This window comes from Erpetoichthys calabaricus, chromosome 16 (genome assembly GCF_900747795.2).
Source record: "Erpetoichthys calabaricus chromosome 16, fErpCal1.3, whole genome shotgun sequence".
NCBI classification, from domain to species: domain Eukaryota; kingdom Metazoa; phylum Chordata; class Cladistia; order Polypteriformes; family Polypteridae; genus Erpetoichthys; species Erpetoichthys calabaricus.
The window spans coordinates 26,356,514-26,375,901 of NC_041409.2; the positions used below are offsets into that span (position 1 = coordinate 26,356,514).

Below are 19,388 nucleotides of genomic sequence, written 5' to 3' on the forward strand. Positions count from 1 at the left end.
AAAAAAAAAAAACTACACCAATATATGTTGGAAAGGAAGCCCAGTGATTGAGCGATCCCAGTATGGAGGGAGTTCACATAGCCTTCTCATGTTTACATGTGCCCTTTTATGACTACTCCACAGTGTCCTTACATGACTTAAAGGTTGGTTGGGTGTTTAGGATCAGTGGTTTACGCCATGTTGGTGCAGTGGTTATAGTGTTGTTGCCTCAAAGGCCAGCGTCCTGGATTAATTTAGGTCATTCTATATGTGCAAACTGCATGTTCTCCCCAAGTCTGCTTGGTTTTTTCTTCCAGATCTTAAAAACATGAGTCTGGCAACTTTGAATTGGCTCAGTGTGGGAGTGTGTATGTCAATGACACTTAAATGGATTAGGCAGGTTTGAAAATGTATGTACGTATGCATATATGTAAACTGACACCACCAGACTGAAGGTGTCCGTTACTGACCCCTGTGATAGCCTGGCATCCAATTTGGGGTCGGTTCCTTTTGTGTTGGCATTGTGAACAGCTCTGTGAAGGAAATTCAACGTCCAGAGAACTGTCATGGTTCTGCGTGAACAACCCTGATTGTGCATTTGTGCTACGCACATAGAAAAACATAATTCTAAACGGGTTTGTATTTTATATATCCATTGTTCATTAACTCCTCCGGTTTGAGGGGAGCAGAAACCTGTCTTTTCAGCAATACAGGAAAAGGGATGCTTATAAGGCAGATTTTCATAATAAAGTTTATATTTAGGAATGTATAACAAATCTCACACATTTGCATATTCATTTTACAAACAGAACTGCAAAAAACTATACATGGCACACGGTTCACAGCTGCAAGACACATGAAAGAAATTTCACTTAAGGCTAAGGAGCAAAGACCAAGAGCAGGAAAGAGATCTGCCGGAAACTTTGATTTACTCTGACTGCCTTGGCACAACAATCCACACTTTATTAAGCAACTCAAGTTGGATGCAGTTGTGTCTATACAGATGCCAACTTAATCGGGTTTAAAGTCATTTGGCAATGTCTGAAATGTCACTGATGGTTGTTTTACCACATTGTGTGTGTGCTTTATTTTTTGCCTTCCTAATCTTTGCCTGTCCGAAGAAAGAAAACTTCTCATATGAACTGAAAGGCACGAATGAATGAAAATATTAACACGGGCAGCTTTAAGTGAAATCAAATGAGCCCATCCCCTGCTTAAGACTGATAAACATGTCTTTTTAATGACCACTAAATCCTTTCGATGCCGCAAAGAGTAAATTAAATTAAATGTTCTCAACTGGGCCTCCAAACTTGGTTTGGCAGTTTAATCTCAGACAGAGGGCCACCGTGCCTTGAGGCGGTAAGAAAATAAATAAAGAAATAAACTACACTGAGTCGACCAGTGTCTAGTCTTAGCTGGGGCTTTGCTAAGGCACACAGCTAGAACTTAGACCAAAACATAAAAACCCAAACTGTTTGATCCTTTAAATGTCATTCCCGAACCTAAAAGAGAAATTAAATGTGTATCTATATTTAATCATGTCTGGTATCTCCTTTGAAATTACAGGTAGTGGAGTGTTTAACATTCCCTTGTCAAGCATCTCCCTGCTGTGACAATAAATGCCTGTCCAGTTTTGTTCACAGCAGCATACACAGATTAGAAACAGCAGGAGAACTCTGTAGTGTGAATACAATACCGATAAGAACGCTTGTCTTAGCCCCACTGCTCAAGCAATTCTTGGAATGTGAGAACCTGCTGTTTTCTAATATTTACACACAACCAGAATCACAAATGCATGATGACAGAACAGGAAGAGACAAATGCACAAAACATAACACACAACAGCAATGTTACCTGTCGCAAGGCCAGACACTTTGCACTTTCTAGGAGAGAGGAAAAAAATGCATCTGTGGAAAGGGAGGAGACAAAGGAGCTGTGAATAAAACAACAAATGAATAAAAATGATCACTACAGTCATCAAAAGATTCATATTTCCACAACATGGGACTGAAGGATTTGTCATCAAGCAACCTTTACATATTTATTTGTATTGATCTCTATTGCTGCATGACCTCATTAAACTTGGGAAGAAAATTATTCATGACATTGGGGTTGGGGCAGGACAGGTTTGATTTTAATTTCTTTAAAATGCTAATTTTTGTGGTTTGTTATTTTTCTGCAATACCATAGGTAATGAGCCTTGAACTTGGTCTTGAAAAGAAGGGTATGGCCTATGATTAAAACTGTGCCAGCAAATAATTTTCAGCAATAACATTTGTAAAGGGTGTGCCGTATTAAATTGCACCCATTATGCAAAGGTGTACATCAAGTAGTTTTTTCCCGTCTTAGGTGCTTTTCAGACATTAACAAATAGACTTTAGCCTTGCAAGCAAAATAAGGTTTGAACCCTTTTCTTGTTTTCATTGCAAAGTTCTCTGGATCAAAATATGCTAAATGTACTGCTAACACTCCTAAAGCTGTTTGCTGTTCCATTACAATTACAGGATGAGATTATTTGCACTATCACTTCATCCCTTATTTAAATAGGCAAGGTATTATTTAAACATTTGAAACCGGAGCTCTGTGATAAATGAAGTTCTCCTGTCGTCATTTAGCATTCTTCTGGACAAAGACTATGCCAGAGATGCCATTATACTTTAAGAGTGTCCACAGCAGCACTTTAAGGTCACATTGACATTACTTAGGGTTTTCTCAATATTTTTACTATGGACATTTTAAGAAGTTTGTTTCATGAATGCTATAATGAAATCTTAAATTTTGTGGAAAGAAAAAATACATCAGACATCGTTAATAGGCAACATTACCTTTCAATAAAGATCTATGTATATATCCACTTGCTACTCTTTTAAAATAATGTCTTTGATGTCTAATGCATTTTTATTTTAAATGTAATAAAATTGCACCATGTATCCTCAATACTTTTGTAAACCATTTGTAAGAATTAGTTTCTAAAATGCCATGTACATAATCTAACTTTTTACCAAAATTATGTATTTTTCACAACATACATGTGTGTATGTGTGTATATATATATATTTTTATAGATACATATACATATATATCTAACTTTATCTCTCACTCTATATTTTTTATATATATATATATTTTTTTAATATATATTATATATATATTTTTTATTATATATATAAAGTTCAATTGGGATCAGGGCAAGGTTCACAAGGAGCAATTGACATAAGCCACCAAAACATGTATACCTATGTACTAAAAATTATATCCCTCTATATTAAATTCAATATACTGTAGTTCATCATCATTGTGTCATGTAGTAAAATAAAAAAAATACTTTGTGCAGTTCCCAGCATTGGCTTGCAGAAAATTGTTTGATAGTACAGTGTCACAGACAGATCACTACACAACACAAAGGTAACAGACATCATAAACATGTAATGTGCACCAAAAAGTATACAAGTAATAATTACTCAGACAAATTTGTGCAATAGTCAGTATAAAGCACAGTGGTGGAGAGGTTAATGTTGCTTCCTGACAAACCACACATCATGGATTAAACATGTTATTAAACAATAACTCATATTAACATTTATCACTACCTACCAATGCATTATATATATATTGACGTGTTTTAAAGCTTAGACCATTCATTCATTCCTTCATGGTCACACTCATTTAGCCATTCACCACTTACTATTTCTGAAACCATTTACTCTGTTACATAGTAATGAGGAGCCAATGTTTATCCCAAAACCACTCAGCACAGACAAGAAAATCAGTATATCACGGGACACTCTCATGCTTACATTCACTCAAACGGGCCCAAGTTAAAGTTACCACTCACCCTAACCTACAAGACTTTGGGATGTGGAAAGAAATTTGATTACTTGGAGAGAAGCCAATCAGTTAAAAGAACAAGGTACAAATTAAACACTTCCTACTGTGAAAGAACACATTTTATATCATTTTAAAAAATGTAAATTTACTGGCAAAAAATTTAATAAACAGACACACACATATATATTATATACATACATATATATATATATATATATATATATATATATATATTATATACACACACACATGCATACATACCTGTACATATGCACATACACATTTAAAAAAATTGCACTTCTTCAATAAAAAATCTGCTCAAATATATAGGGTTGGAGATCATAATGTAAAGGATGCCGCAAAGTAATGCAGAATTGCTAATATTATTCTAGTAATGATTTGGAGGAAGTACATTTTACAGAATGCAACAAACCCCCCTCATTAAAACCTCACTTGATCAAGTGAAAAGGCTGACGTGGGCCATAGTCTAAGCTTGAAGATGGAGGGGTGACTGCCACTGTCAGACAAGTAGCACATGTTAAAGTATTCTGTTTAATAACCAACATTTGAATATACTGTGCAAATGTAAACTAATCTTGAATCAGTTAAATATTACAAATAAATATACAAAAAACAAACAAAAAGAAAGGAAATATAACTCAGGCGACACTCTTTGGTTTACTTTGTACATCTGTCCCCTTTAAAATCAGATTTACCCCCATATATGCTCTCCTACCCCCCACACCACCCCCAAAAGAAAAAAAAAAACAAACAAACAAAAAAAACTTATGCACTACTGCCACCTGCTGGTAAAACCCACAAGAGCAAACCTTTATCTGTATGTCATTATAATAAAAGTCAGTCTGCAAATTTGAGATGGAAAGATATGCATCAAATTGATTTTTCTGTGGTATAATAAACAATGTATTTAACCAAATCATAAAAAAAGATTCTGCACTTTCATTTGCAATTAATTTTAAGCATGCAAATATGGTGCTTAAATGTTGATATTCCTCACCATTGGGAAACTGGGTTAACTTCTTATAAGCTGTAAAAATAACATCACAAATTATGTCTTTAAAATGCAAAATGTGTTATATAGCTGCAGGCAAGTGTGTGTGTTTGCATCCGAAAATGCAATTAAAATAATGCATACTCATAGAATACAACCTAAATAAGTACAAGCAAAAACTCAACTACACTCTTTTTTTCCCCTTACATTTTACATGTATTTGAGTATACATGCTTAAACAAAACTGCCAGAATCTAGTCTATCAAAAGGCAATAAACTGTTTTGACATTTTTCTTAACTAGAAAGTTTTTTTATTGGTTGTTACAGAGTGGCTAAAGGGATCTGACAAAGAAAATAGCAAATGATACACAATCATGTACAATGACCAACACACATTGCCAGTGCAAGAACTGAATGCCTTGGATTCAGCTATGTCTGGATCTTCTTTGCATACATTTAACAACTTCTTTGAGGATTACAAGTGACTCTGGACTATACTTTGTAAACAAGGTTGCAGCACCATAATATGAGCTTCTAATATGACAAGCTCACGAAAAGCCAGCATATAATGCATATTATTTCGGTATGCCATAGTGAGCCACTAGGATGCTTAAAATATTAAACATACAGCAAGCATTATAAAGAGAAAAAACTACTGCAGCTGTTTTCATGCAGCTGCAAGATAAACAGGTATATGGATTTTAGCATAGACAATATCTTTAATTGGAAAAGAACAAAAACAAACAAAAAAAGAACAGCTGAAAAGGGCACACCAAGAAGTCTCACATGTGGGATTCAGGTTCCTTACATCTTCTTTTCTTAATTCTTCAAAACATATCATTGCCATTTTAAGATGACATAAGCCTGCCTAAACTAGGACATGTAAAGCAAATCCAGTCCAAACCCATTTAACATTTACCCACAATAAAGCAAGCATGCACAAAGATCTTGAGGGCTATTGGCAGACTTATGAACACAGTAACTAAGGTACACTTATTTATCCTATAAATCCACTGGAACCAACAGTCTTATCAATGCTCAAAGGCTGCTCTTCACCAATAACAGGATAACGCACTACAAGTGCAGAAGCAAACAGATTTTTTTTTAATGTCTTAAATAAAGAAGAGCAAAGCTGGTGATTACGTCTTGTACAGTACTGCAGTAATTAAGAGGACAGTACCTAATAGTTTTACTTGAAATTCCTGTATCCGTTGATAATAAACATTGACAGATGCTAGTTTCATACAGTAAGGTGTCATAGAAAAAAGAGGGAAAAAAATAAAAGTACTGTTCTAGTGCTGACCCTTAATTCCACAGTTTGTAATTTAACTGTTTTATCCAATTACACAAATCTAGAAATTGCAGTCATTTAGGGAATATTTACTGTTAATTTGATTCTATACTTTGCTTCACTTCTCTTTACTTTTCAAATGACAACACAACAGGAGAAGAGCACAAGATGTCATTACATATACAAACCTGAAAAGCAAAAACAGAATCTCACAAATCTTTACAAATGGCAAGGGACAATGAAGAGGGAAATAACTGAATAGCTCAAGTAAAAAGTTACATTATATAGTCAAAAATTGTATTCAACTGATGCTTTGTAAAGTATAGGAAAATTAAAATATATGTTATACTGAATAAGCATTTTTTTTTTAACAGCAGAAAGAACAAAGACTATCTGTGCCTTTATATTCAGAAAGAATGAACAGGTTATGGACAGGTTAGCCAGTTCAAACTTACTAATTTAGTCTCTTGATATCCATATTCTGTACTGCCATTTTTGTTTCATCTAGCTAAACACAATCATGGATTTCAAGTTTCAGCAATTCATTAGTTTACAAGCACATTTTATTTAGGAATTTATTAAAACAGTTATTAAAAAGGAAGCACCAGTATTATACTGCTAATGTTGCCTATTTTAATTCTAATCAAATCGTACATAAAACACAAATACAATGTGCTACCTACTGTGTTTAAGAATTTGAGAAATGTTTTAAGGTGTTCCTGAAACAACCATCTCTGGTGTATGTGAGATATAAAACTAACAAACAGATCAAGAAACTAAGATTAAATTTGTAATACTACAACCCATCTTTTTAACACAGGAATTCTTAATTTTCTTAATATGATTGCCATTAATATTAGTAAAAAGTTCCCTTTTTTAAAATAGTTACAAATTCAAATTTTAAAAACATAAAAAAAGTCTACAAATTGTCATCAGAATATTTATTTTGTTTCAAAATGTTTCTGCTCAACTGTATATTCACATTTATTGTGGATTATGCTATCATAAGACACTACATCTTTGTTTCCAAACATATACTTTAAATACTTTACACTAAATTGATCAGTGGGAAAAAAAGTTAAATATTAGTTTGAAAATCTTTATGTAAATTCTCCACTGCTTTTCAGCAATGCAAAAAATCACAATTACTTGGTAAGACCGCATGACATGAACATATACAGTGTTGAATTCTATCCAGTGATCACTAATGTTGGTGGGGCTATCTGTAATTTTGGACCATGGAGTATAGATGTGCTACCATTAAGAATGAGCAGAGCACTGCCTGCAAACCAAGTTTTAAGTAAATTTTTGTATATATTGTAAAGGTTTGCAAATTTTATAGTTTGATTAGGATGTCACTTGTTTGGTTGGAGACAACAGTTCAGTGTCAATATTAGATTACAATTAACAAAAAGGATCACTATGTGTAGTTTTTAATTAGGTGATATTTTAATCATTATTATTAAAATCATTATTATTAAACTTTGTGTCTTAAACTAACAAATCAATCAACTCTGAGACAGGCTTTTTCACCAATGCATTAAATGGACAAACCTGTAGCAATTTCCCCTTGGGATTAATAAAGTATCTATCTATCTATCTATCTATCTATCTATCTATCTATCTATCTATCTATCTATCTATCAACCACTGCCTTTCGGAGAGGATGAAGTAATCTGAATATTGGTCTACAAATAATAAAACAGTATAAGGTAAAAACAGAAATTGTTTTTTTTTTTTTTTTTTAAAAGATAAAATTATGTATAATCTGCAATACTAATTTAAGTAGTGAAAAATAATTCACAAACAGGAGATATATGTGGCTTCTGAACTTTGTTAAAGTATACCTTTAATCATTAATGAATAATTAAAATAACTGATAAAAAAATGTCACTAAAAGAACAGAAAAAAACATAAAAGAAACAATTATTTTAGTTTAACATTGCAAGCTTTACAGTAGACTGTGATATTGTTTCTCTTTTGTTATCTTTTTATTTGGAAAAATGATCTGTGCAGCTCAAAGTATAAAGCAGCTGTAAACAAACTATACAGATATCCACATCAAACTATTTCCAATGGTATACATACAAAGAAAACAGATAATCAAAGATTAAAAAACAACAACTGTCAAAAAAGAGATAAAATATGCTTAGGGCAGAAAAAAGGCAGTAAAATTAATTATGTCTTCCTAGGCTTTCCTCTTCCTCGTCCTCTTCCTCTTCCCGATTTACTGATTCCCGGTGAAGTCTGAGTACTGGTTTCCATTAGTTTCTTTTTTGAAGTTGCTGATGTTTTCTCCTTTATCCCATTTTCCTCTAAATATATACATACACACACAAAAAAAAAATCTTAAAATCTTATTTCCAGGTTATTATAAGGTTTTGACATATGAATGTGGTAAATATGCTGTAGCACAACTAACCTAAAGAATAACATAACGTTAAAATGTATTAAGCTTTAAGTTGTAAATGACTGAATGATTTTAAAATTCTTGCATACCAATGAAAACGCATGGACAAAAGGTACTTAAGCAAAACTGGAATCTGCAAATGTTCTACCACCATAAGCTACCAGAGAATAAAATATTCTATATTCTAAAGGTGAAATCTAATAAAATAAACACTATGACACCATTTGACATAAATTTTGAGCTGGCTCTTTTTCTGATTTATTAATTATAAAATGCAATAAATGATTAAAGGACATATATAAATTAAATATCAGTTATACTGCTTAAGTATCCAAAGCAAACATATCATGAAAACCACATACTCAAATGATTTGATTAAAGAGCATTTTTTAGGTCAGTGTAATTGAGAATTTACCTTTTTTCAGAGAGGATGTTCTTACTTTCTTCGATGGTGGAGCGTCAAGTTCGTCATCTGGTGTCTCTGTCTTTAGAGAAATTTTCTTTTGTGTTTTTTTCTACAATTAAGAAACCATTACATAAAATAAAAAATCTGACAGTCATAATGCTTAATAATTAATCGCTTGACCTTTATTTAACACAGGTCTCTCTCAGAGAACACTATCACAAGGAGATTTACAAAGCCTACTAAAATATAATAAAAAGCCACTAGATGACAAAATGCAGTACATCGCAAAATGCAACAAAAAGAAGAAACTGAGTTGATTGATACAGATGACAGGCAGCACAAAAGCGTATATTTGGTATAGACGAGTCATTTAGGAAATAAGGTAAGTAGAGGTATAGACAATATAAAATGTTGGATAGAGAAGGTGGGTATTCAGGTGTGATTTGAACTTTGCAGCTGATGAAGCCTAATTGACAGAGCTTGGCAGAAGGTTCCACAGAGCTACAAAACTAAAGCAATGTTCACCAGAATTTGCATAACGGGACTTTAAAATTGCAAGAAAGCAAGCATCAGAGGATCTCACATGTCTGACAGGTTTAGACAGGGCAAGCAATGATGAAAGGTAGCCTGGGGTGCTGTAACTGACAGTGTTGTAAATTGTTGTCATTTCTGAAGCGTGTCACCTGCAGAAGTTCTTGGACGACTCTGCAATCATGGGGTGTGTAAGTGACAGACGGAAGGAGGAATACAGAGGACTGCTGGATGACTTTGTTGAGTGGTGCAGGACATATCGTCGATAGCTCAGTTTAATAAAAACCAACCAGATGGCGGTGGACTTCAGGGATATCAAGGTTGCTCTGGTTTTCATCCAGAGAGTAGTAATTGAGGAGTTTCGATATACAAGTGTCTGGGTGCTCCAAGACAAAAATCTTTACTAGGCTGTAAATACAGAAGGTACATACAAAAAAAAAAGTAAAAGTCACCTTTAATGCCTTATGGGACTAGGGTCTTCCTATGGCAGTGAAACATTTCTGCAAACATTCTCTCAGTTAGTAGCTGCAAGTGTGCTCTTTTACACAAATGCATTGCATTTGAAGGCTGTCTCAGTTCTAGGTATTATCCAGGACTCTCTGGAGGTAGCAGAAGACAGAAGGGTGTTGGCTAAGTTGCGGGCCATAATACACAGCACCCCATACCCTCTACACTACAACCTGATCAACCTGTGAAGCGTATTCAGCACAAGGGAGATACTACTATAGTTCTTAAAGGAGAACTATTGGAGATCTTATTTTTAACCAGTTTCCATCAGACAAGGACCTATCTTATGGATATTTTGTACCCTTTAATTATGTTTAAACTTATTATATACAGATACATTTAATTTTACAGCTCAGGCTGAGGTATGAATGTGGGTGTGGGTGTTTATAGGCCCTAAATACAGTGTGAGACTACTTGTGCAAAAGATGTCAATTAATCCAGTACATTAAGGTTGGGGTAACTGAATCAGAAAATGGAGTAGGTGATTTGTGCTACTACAGAGAAATAGAGGCACTTGCCCATGCCTTTAAAACAGGCACTAACTACCCAGTTTGAAAGTGGTATAAGTCAGAGACTCTGGTTGAGAGTGGGGAGAGGTAGGTTGGGGATGGTCAGATATAAGCAGTGGGTTTAAGATGCATGCTGTCCAGTAGGGCTGGGCAATTAATCAAACTTTACTTTCACTTACAATTTTGGCTTGCAACGATTACGAAAACAAAATAAAGATGAAATGATTATCATGCCACATTTTGTTTCACAATGACGGTTCCATTTTGTCTTGTGTTAAAAATCCAGCAGCACACTTTCGCTCCTCTTGTGGCCTGTTTAATTTAGCTACAGCCAAGATGACAGAAAGAGACTCTTTAGTCACCAGGAAAAGGAAAACAAATTCAGCTGCTTGGAAACACTTTGGTTTGAAGGAGTCCAACATGGAACATTAACCTATACTGTGCCAGATTTGTTACACAGAGGTGTCTGCAATACGCAACAATACGACAAATTTGTTTACTCATCTGAAATTAAATTTTTAAGTGGTCTATGATCAAACAATAAATTAATAAGAAAACAGGAGAAAAGTAAAGCCCTCTTGATTTCTTCCAACGCAACACTTTTTGTAAAGTAGATGCCAGTGCATACCATTTCAGCTCTCAAAAACAAAGAAATAACAGACACAATCACATTCTTCCTAGCTAAAGACATGACCTAAATTAGCACTGTTAGCATCCAGGGATTCAAGAAACTAGTAAACACTTTGAACAAGCATTACGTGATGCTATCTCAACACCATTTCACCACAGTTGCACTGCCTACCCTATATAATAAATGCTGTGAGGAAGGTAAAAATGATACATACTTTGCCACCACAATGGACATATTGTCAAGCTGCACCATGGAGTCTTACATCCGTCTTACAATTCATTACATCGATGAGGACTTCAATTTGAACACAAAGTGCCTCCAAACAGACTACACAGTGAAAACCTTCTCCCAAGGAATGAGGAAAGCAATGGCTACATGGAGCTTAAAGGAGGACAAGTTTGTCTGTACCACTATAGACAATGCATCAAACATAAAGCTGGAGGCTGACATCAATGGGCAGAAGATGTTCCAAGCCTTTGGTGATAATAATAATACATTTTATTTATATAGCGCCTTTCCCATGCTCAAGGCACTTACAGAATATAATAAAGAATGGCAGTGTATACAGTATATAGCATTGTACAAACCAGATAAATAAATAAAGAAGATTAAGACAGTGAATTCTGAAAAAAAACAGACAACATAATTGATGGTCTAGCACATACACACAGGTTACATAAGCATCTTGACAGAGAATTCATGGAGTCAGCAGCTCTAATTAATTTCGGTAGGTCATTCCAGAGTTTGGGCGCTATACAGCTGAAGGCCCTGTCACCCATGGAGTGTAGATTAGTGTGGGGCACAACAAGATTGCCAGAATCAGAGGACCTTAGTGGGCCTTAGTGGCTGATAGACTACAGTTGGCTGGGGGTGAGTAGAATTCCTTCCTCCTGACTGTGGTATTACATGATTTTAACAATGGTAAAAATAATAAGTAATTAACCTATGTCAGTTACTCTGTTTAGATCTCACACTCACACATAATAATACAGTAATAATATGTAATTAACATGCGAGTTACTCTGTAATGACTGAGTTACTGGACTGGAACATATTGAATATAGTTTACTAAAATGCTGAATAAGGGTTTAGGAGTTTTCAGTAGTTTGTGGCAGTGCACTAAAATATATTTTATCTACTTTGTTTTATTCAAATTTATTTTTATATATTTAATACATGTTTAGTAGTTTTTTCAGTAGGTTGTCATTAGAGCAAAATAAATAAGATCAGTGTATTATTTTATTTATTTAAATGTATATAGATTTATATTTTTTTTTCATCTCTGTCAATTTTTTTTCACGTTTCTCAGTTGAATTATATTTAGAGTTCAAAGAAATCTACTGTTAAAGAGACAAGTGGTTTTTTTTTTTTTAATTTCAATAAATGCATAACTTAATGAATAGTCATGTTAAATAACTGATCTAAATAATGACCAAAATAATCGTGATTATGATTTTTGCCATAATTGAGCAGCCCTCCTCATGGGGTTTAGGGCGGTTGTTGAGCTGAGCTGGCTTTTTTGAAATGGCTGAATCTCATAATATTGGTGTTTTTTTGTTCAAAAATGGTATGTATAACCAGTTTTACAATGTGTATGTACTCCATAGTAAATTGCAGTTTGGGCAAGATATATTTTTTTAAATTTATAGAAGACACTTAACTTTAGAACACAACTGTGCATGGCAAATGCATATTTTATATATTTTGAAGAAACAACTTTGTCGTGAACAATATCAAACTTATCCTTATGGCTCTTTAAAAAAGTTATTTATTAAAGTAACAAAATAAGAAAAGAATTATTGAACTTATTTTCCATTGTTTTAAGAAAAGGAAGCCAGCTTTTGCATGTATCATTGTATACTTAGCATTTCCACCATTAAATGGCATTAGAGTGTACTACAGACTTTCTGGATGATGGAGAACTGTTTAAAAATCTGTTATTCCCACACTGTAGAGCTAAGAGCAAAACAGGAAAATCTGTTCCAAAATGTGCCACGAAAGTGTGTGTTTAAGAAACAGAAGGTAGTCAGTTTTACAAATTATGATACAAGCTAACCATTCATGAATGCAGACTGGCTCATCTCATGGAAGTGATCCACAAAAATAGATCTGTAATATACCACAATATCATGTGTCTGGAGTCTGATTCTAAAATTGGTGCTAATGTTTGTGTGTTAGCTTTTTTCTCAATACATTTGAGTTGTGTATATGATATTTCTAGGCTCTAGTTTGTAAATGGTCTTATAACTCTTTCCCGACTGATGGGAAGCAACATTTGCTTCTCTGAGGTTCCTGCCCTATCCTATTGTACTTTTAATTGTGTTACTACAAAACTGAACTCTCCAGGCCAAATTGCCGAGCTTCTGCTGGTCTGCAAAGGTGATGAAATGTTCTGATCATCAAAGAATACTTCTTAAGTAGCACCTATTATGAGCAGTAAGGGTTTAGATTTTCAGACCTGACTTCAAACATGCAAAATGTTTATGGAATAAGTAATGACAAAGTAAAATAAGATGAACGTTGTTTGAAATGCAAGATTAAATTTAGGCTGTTGAATGCCACTATTTTTAGTGTATTAAAAAAAATTATTCAAAAGCAAAAACTGCAGAAATAGGCTTTTGGTATTTTTAAAAACAGTTAGCTTGTGTCGTCTTTAGTAACATTGACATGCATCTGTTTATTAAACAAACACAAACCATTTGAGGACAGATTTTTTTTTTCTGTACTGAAATGCAGTCAGATTTAGAACAGTTTTGTTAAACACTTCTTTCACCCTAAAAGTATTGTTCTAATGCTGATCCCATATGTTTGTACTGTATTTTATTTCTTAGGCCCTGCATATATTTGTCTGTGTTTGCCTTTTGTCCACACAAATCCATTATTTTTGATTCCTGAAAAACGTTTTCAAGAGTCATACTTCTGAAAACGTAGCGCGAGCGTTTGGTGTAGATGGGCATAAACACATTTTTGTGGCCCTTCCCCGATTTTTATCCTGCTCATTACAATGGCTTATTCCCTGAATGGACTCCATTCACAGCAAAAAAAAAAAAAAAAATCAACATAGCAAGCAAAAAAAGAGTTGCTTTCCATGATGCTTATTGTGCTGCTATCTGTACGCATCTTGTATTTTGTAAAGTCTTGCATGCTGCATATATGTTTAGAAAGCAAATTATTTACTGGTTGCTACGGATTTTGAGACAAATTATGTGATAGTGAAAAACACTGCAAATAACTCAATTGACAGCCTCTAATCAACTTTTATTACTTAAACTTAATCTGTTCAGGAAGGAGCATTCCATTCCACATCAAAATTAATAACAAGGCCCTTAAAGAGGATAGGTGTAGGATTCAGCAGCACTTACAATATTACAGTACAGAGAGAGACACACAAAATCACAATGGAATAAGGTGAAGATATAGACCCACGCACGCACATTTATTTATTTATTTACCCATTTCAGCATTAAGTTGGTTTTACAGGTGTTTTTTTAGTACAGGATGTGCTATAATCACTGTGGACTACTTATAATCATCTCGCAAATGAAAATAGTGCTAAATACTTTTTTTTAAAGTGTCACTTTAACATTTGCTTTGTATTTGTTTAATGACAAGATGACCATTGCCAGTTGTAAAGACGGTTAATTTCAACTGTAATTTGCACATTAACACAAGGGCGATTCACTTCAGCTCCTTAAGTCATTTTTTTTTTCTTTTTCTGTTTTGTGAATGCGTTATCAAAGTCTTACACGTGCTGTAAGTTTTGAGAGGTCATAAAGCAGAAGGGAATCTGATTTTCACAGGGCTCTGAATAATTTACTTAACAGTTCCTTCAAGGAGTTTGCTGTCTATGCACGAATCCCCAGTGTAGATGAAGGTCTACAACAAGTATGTGTTTTCAGGCATTTCAGTATGGACAGCGGTCCTTTTGTAAACAAAGCAAAACCTCCAGTATGGACGGAGATTGTTTTCGTTTCATTGTAGTATGGACATCACCTCAGCTGCCGTCTTCTACCCTCAGCACTCAACTAGTTTTGTACACTGCAAAGTATCATGATGAGTTCTGCCCACCCAATCTAGTGCCAGCACTGCTTGTACCTTTGTTTAAAATTTTTCAATGTACTATTTGTTAGCATAGAAATTTCTTGATAAAAAAGTCATGGTAGTTTTTAACTGCGTTTTTCTTAGTTGTTATGAGTAAAAAAATTGCTATATAAATATTTATCATATGGAGAAAACACTAAGTTATGGCTGGGCAACACGGCCTACAAATTTCACGATATTTTTAGGCTCTAGCGCGATTTATGATATATATCTCAGTATTTTGAAATCTCCTCTACAGCACTTCATAAATGCTTGATTTAATTTGATTCATGAAATCACACCAATATGATGATACGAGTAGTCCCTGCAAGCTATAACATATGTCTGCATTAATCATTCTTGTTTATATTCATTAGTGGTTTCTGTTGGAACAATTTTAAAAACCTGATAATTGCACACAAGAAACATTTCAAAACAACATAAAGTGCACTTTTTGTGCATAATGTTTGTGACAACAGGTCATTTCACTGTAACAAACCACTCTGCAGAACAATCATCACATCATATTACATTAATACTAAATACAATGATATAAGCCACAATGTTGTAACAAAAGACAAACTACGGAACAAGCTGTATCACTTTCATTCTCACAGTCTTCCTCATTTTCTACCAACTATTATAAGGACCTAACTCCAAAACTGCTCCTTTGAGTGATATGCTTCAGAACAGTTTATATTGTCAGAAGCAATGCACAAGAACACTTGTATCTGTAGCCAGCATTTCCCTTTTCCCATGGGGCTCTTGATTCTACCATCAATTGCCCAAAGTCCCTTATACACAGTGCAACCCGTGCCGGGGTCAGTGACAGGTGGGGAGGTTGACAGGAGTGGTCTACCTGTCACACTGAAAAGCAGATGCCCAAAAGTAAGCTTAGGGAGGAAAGAAGCCTCCCATGGAGAAGAAGGGCAAAAGCTCTTTTAACCCGATTCTACTTCTCTGCACACACTAAGCATCTGTTGGGTTATGACGGCAGACGGGTGTAGTGGCCTTTCAAGAATATGTCTCTATGGCAGCAAACTGCAAGATTTAGAGAAAAGACTATTGTAGCGTAACAGATACAGTATGTGCAGGCCATTATTCAGGCAAGCACGTTTATAGGCATGCCCAAACACCAAGCTGCTGGGTTCAAAGGGTTAAAAAAAATTGTCCTCAGTGTACACAATATCGTCATTTACTGTATCCCATAAGGCACGATGCATTGGGTATATTCAATGTAACCCCCAGCTCTGCTTTAAGGTCAGTATATATTTACTCACAATGCATCCATTTATGCTAAAAGGAGATGGGAATTCGCATTATGTCTTCTGACCCCTAGGAACAAAAATAAGTATAGCTGGGGAAAATAATTAACAACTATGTGTAATATGCTCGAGTAATAATTTTTGTCTGGGATTCTAATGTGCATAACAGACAGTGCAAAATGTTCCCTGTACCAGACTTTTGCTTTGTGATGCCACCTTGTTCACAGAGAGTCACATTTTTGTGAATGCCTGCATTTTTGTGTGTCATATTTGTTTAAGTTTTCTAGTCTATCTTTTAAGTCCTATGCAGTTCATGCTTTTCAAACACTGTGAGAAATAATACTACTTTTAATTAATAACAGTAGTAATATTAATAAAAGGTACAAATATACATATAACACAGAATTTTAACCTTTGCTCAAATATATTTCAATACTTTTCATTTTAGAAGACTGAATTTTGTCCCGATATGCATATAAAACCACAGAAATGATAAGACATGCTTTCTTTTTCATATCACTGTATCTGTCTTATATAGTGCTTTTCCAATTTCTCTCCTTCTCAGTCTAACAAGGGATACTTTTAGGCATAATTGAACAACTCTGGGCACAATATATTACCAGAATATTTTTTCAAAAAGATGGCAAGGAACAAGGTTCTCCCTTCAGTATGGTTTAAAACATGAAATGCTAGTCCACATCTGTGTTCATGGCAGCTCCTCAACTCCTGTCATGCTCGATACTTATTTAATGTCAGTTGTAGACTGTATGAAATCCAAAAAATGACTATTGTCAATTTCAACTTTCTTGTGCTTCATAGTTTCCTTTTTACTCTGTGACAATGAGAATATACCTCTCTCAAACATTAAATTTTTCTTTTCATTATGAGAGATGGTGCTGCAAAGATCTCTTCATACGCAAGTATTTCTCATCTGTATTAGTAAACCCACAGAAGATGCGAGTCTAAAATTTGTGTAAATGACTAGTCAAAGTTGGAAGCAGAAATAATAAAGTACTTGGCAAAAAAAAACAAAAAACAGTACGAGTCTGCCAAATAAAAAAAATGAGTTAACATTGTACATTTCAGAGAGGGTGATTACCTTTTGCATAGACTCAGTTATAAAGTTTTGCATTTTATTCTAAGAAGTTATTACAAATATTACCAAAATAGTAGTCTTCCCTTTAAATTGTGCTATTTTATAATACAGAACTATAATATGATGAAACAATAAGGTTATAATAATATGAAAAGAATGAGTTTTGCCCCAAAAAATTCAGAGCATCAGTGCTCCTTTAGGTGAAATGCACATTACCCAAATAATGGGGGGTTTCCATCTGTTCCAAAAGGCATCAAACATACCACAAAAATTCTGTAACGTGCACCAACATTTCAGCAATGCAGTAAACCAGTTTTCCTTTATGAACAGGTAGACATTTTAAGACACCTACCTTGCCAATTAAGGTGTTCTTCCCACTTTTTGAATGGGTCCTATACAACTGGGGCCTGCATTTGCTTATTCCATTGGCTATAGTATGAACTTTGACAGCAGGAACTGGCTCTGCTCTGCACAAAAGCTTATCTGTGTAATAAGGGGGATTTACTTTACTCCCTGTGCATCAGAAGGGCTATATATTTTGAAATACTCTCTTTTTGGGTGATGTATTTGAGGAGATTCACTGGGACTCATCTATCCTGCTTACCACACACTCATTTGCGATACCTACCAGAGTCACTGATCAGGTCTACGCAGTGTTTAAATGGTGTAGGACACTTATAAATCTGGACTTAATATTGCAGGGTTTAGTTTCCTCTTGACAAATCAAATCAAAGAAAATGCGTTATGCTAGGTTTTGGTTTAGTTGTGATTTGCTTCAGTATTCATGTAAGAACTCGAATAAGTGAATAGAAAAAATATCCTTACCACGAGAAAAACAGTACCTGAAATAAGCAATAAAATGATGAATCTGGATACTTTTTGTAGTGCTGGCGACATTGTTCTCTATCTCTTTTTTTAATCTATAGAAAATGGTAAACTTTATGTATTTGCCCTTGCGAAAATACACGTATACACCATGTTTGTGATGAAATAACCTCAACTTGAAAAAAAGAAGAAAAAATCCTACAAAAAAAGCTTTTCAGTGTTGCCAATGCTTATTTTAGTAACCTCAGGCAATCCATTTTACACACATCCTGAGCTTTGGTTTGCATTACTTGGCACCCACCGACTATAATAATCAGGCTAAAACACAAACATATATATATTGTGGTGGATGGCAGGGGCCCATACCTGGCTGGGACACCCCTTTTGTATATGGTCCAGGGGAACAGACATGGGCTGCACACATCCCCAGGTTGCGGGATGGCAGCCCCCCTGGGTTGCAGCGGTGCCTCGGTCTCCTGCAGGGCTTCACGGGAGTTGGAGTTGGTTACAGCACTGTTGGGATCCACAGGTGCCGTCAGGGCGTGCTGCAACAGCTGCTGAGCCCTCTTGGGCGGGTTTTCTGCCACAACCGGAAGTGCTGGATGTAGGTTAACAAGCACCTAAAGCACTTCCGGGGGTATTATAAAAGGAGCCAGCAGTCTTTACTCCGGCAGCCAGAGTCGGGAGACAAAGCTGCTAAAGAGGAGTAGAGAAAAGAAGAAGAATTTATTTTGTGTTGTGCCACTTGAGCTTGTGGGACTGTGTTGTGCCTGCGGGACATGGGGAAGACGTGGCCCCCAGGCAAAGAAAATAAAAGTTTATTTATTTTTATAAGTGTGCCTCCTGTGTCACTCTGTGTCGGGTTCAGCGCTAATGTTAGAAAATGGGATTTATATATGTATATATATATGTATATATATATATATATATACAGTGGTGTGAAAAACTATTTGCCCCCTTCCTGATTTCTTATTCTTTTGCATGTTTGTCACACAAAATGTTTCTGATCATCACACAC

At 34.9% G+C, this 19,388-nt stretch overlaps 1 protein-coding gene across 1 annotated transcript in view; it reads right to left on the minus strand.

The window, feature by feature from the left end:
* Positions 1–8,077: 8,077 nt before the first annotated feature.
* The window catches only part of vrk1 (VRK serine/threonine kinase 1), a 42,890-nt gene continuing 31,579 nt past the window's right edge, over positions 8,078–19,388 (minus strand). Inside the window, exons 12-13 of the mRNA XM_028821263.2 lie at positions 8,936–9,035; positions 8,078–8,425 (exon numbers count right to left, since the gene is read on the minus strand). Coding sequence (XP_028677096.2) covers positions 8,289–8,425; positions 8,936–9,035 — 237 coding nt within the window. The 3' untranslated portion in view covers positions 8,078–8,288. The remainder of the gene's footprint in view (positions 8,426–8,935; positions 9,036–19,388) is intronic.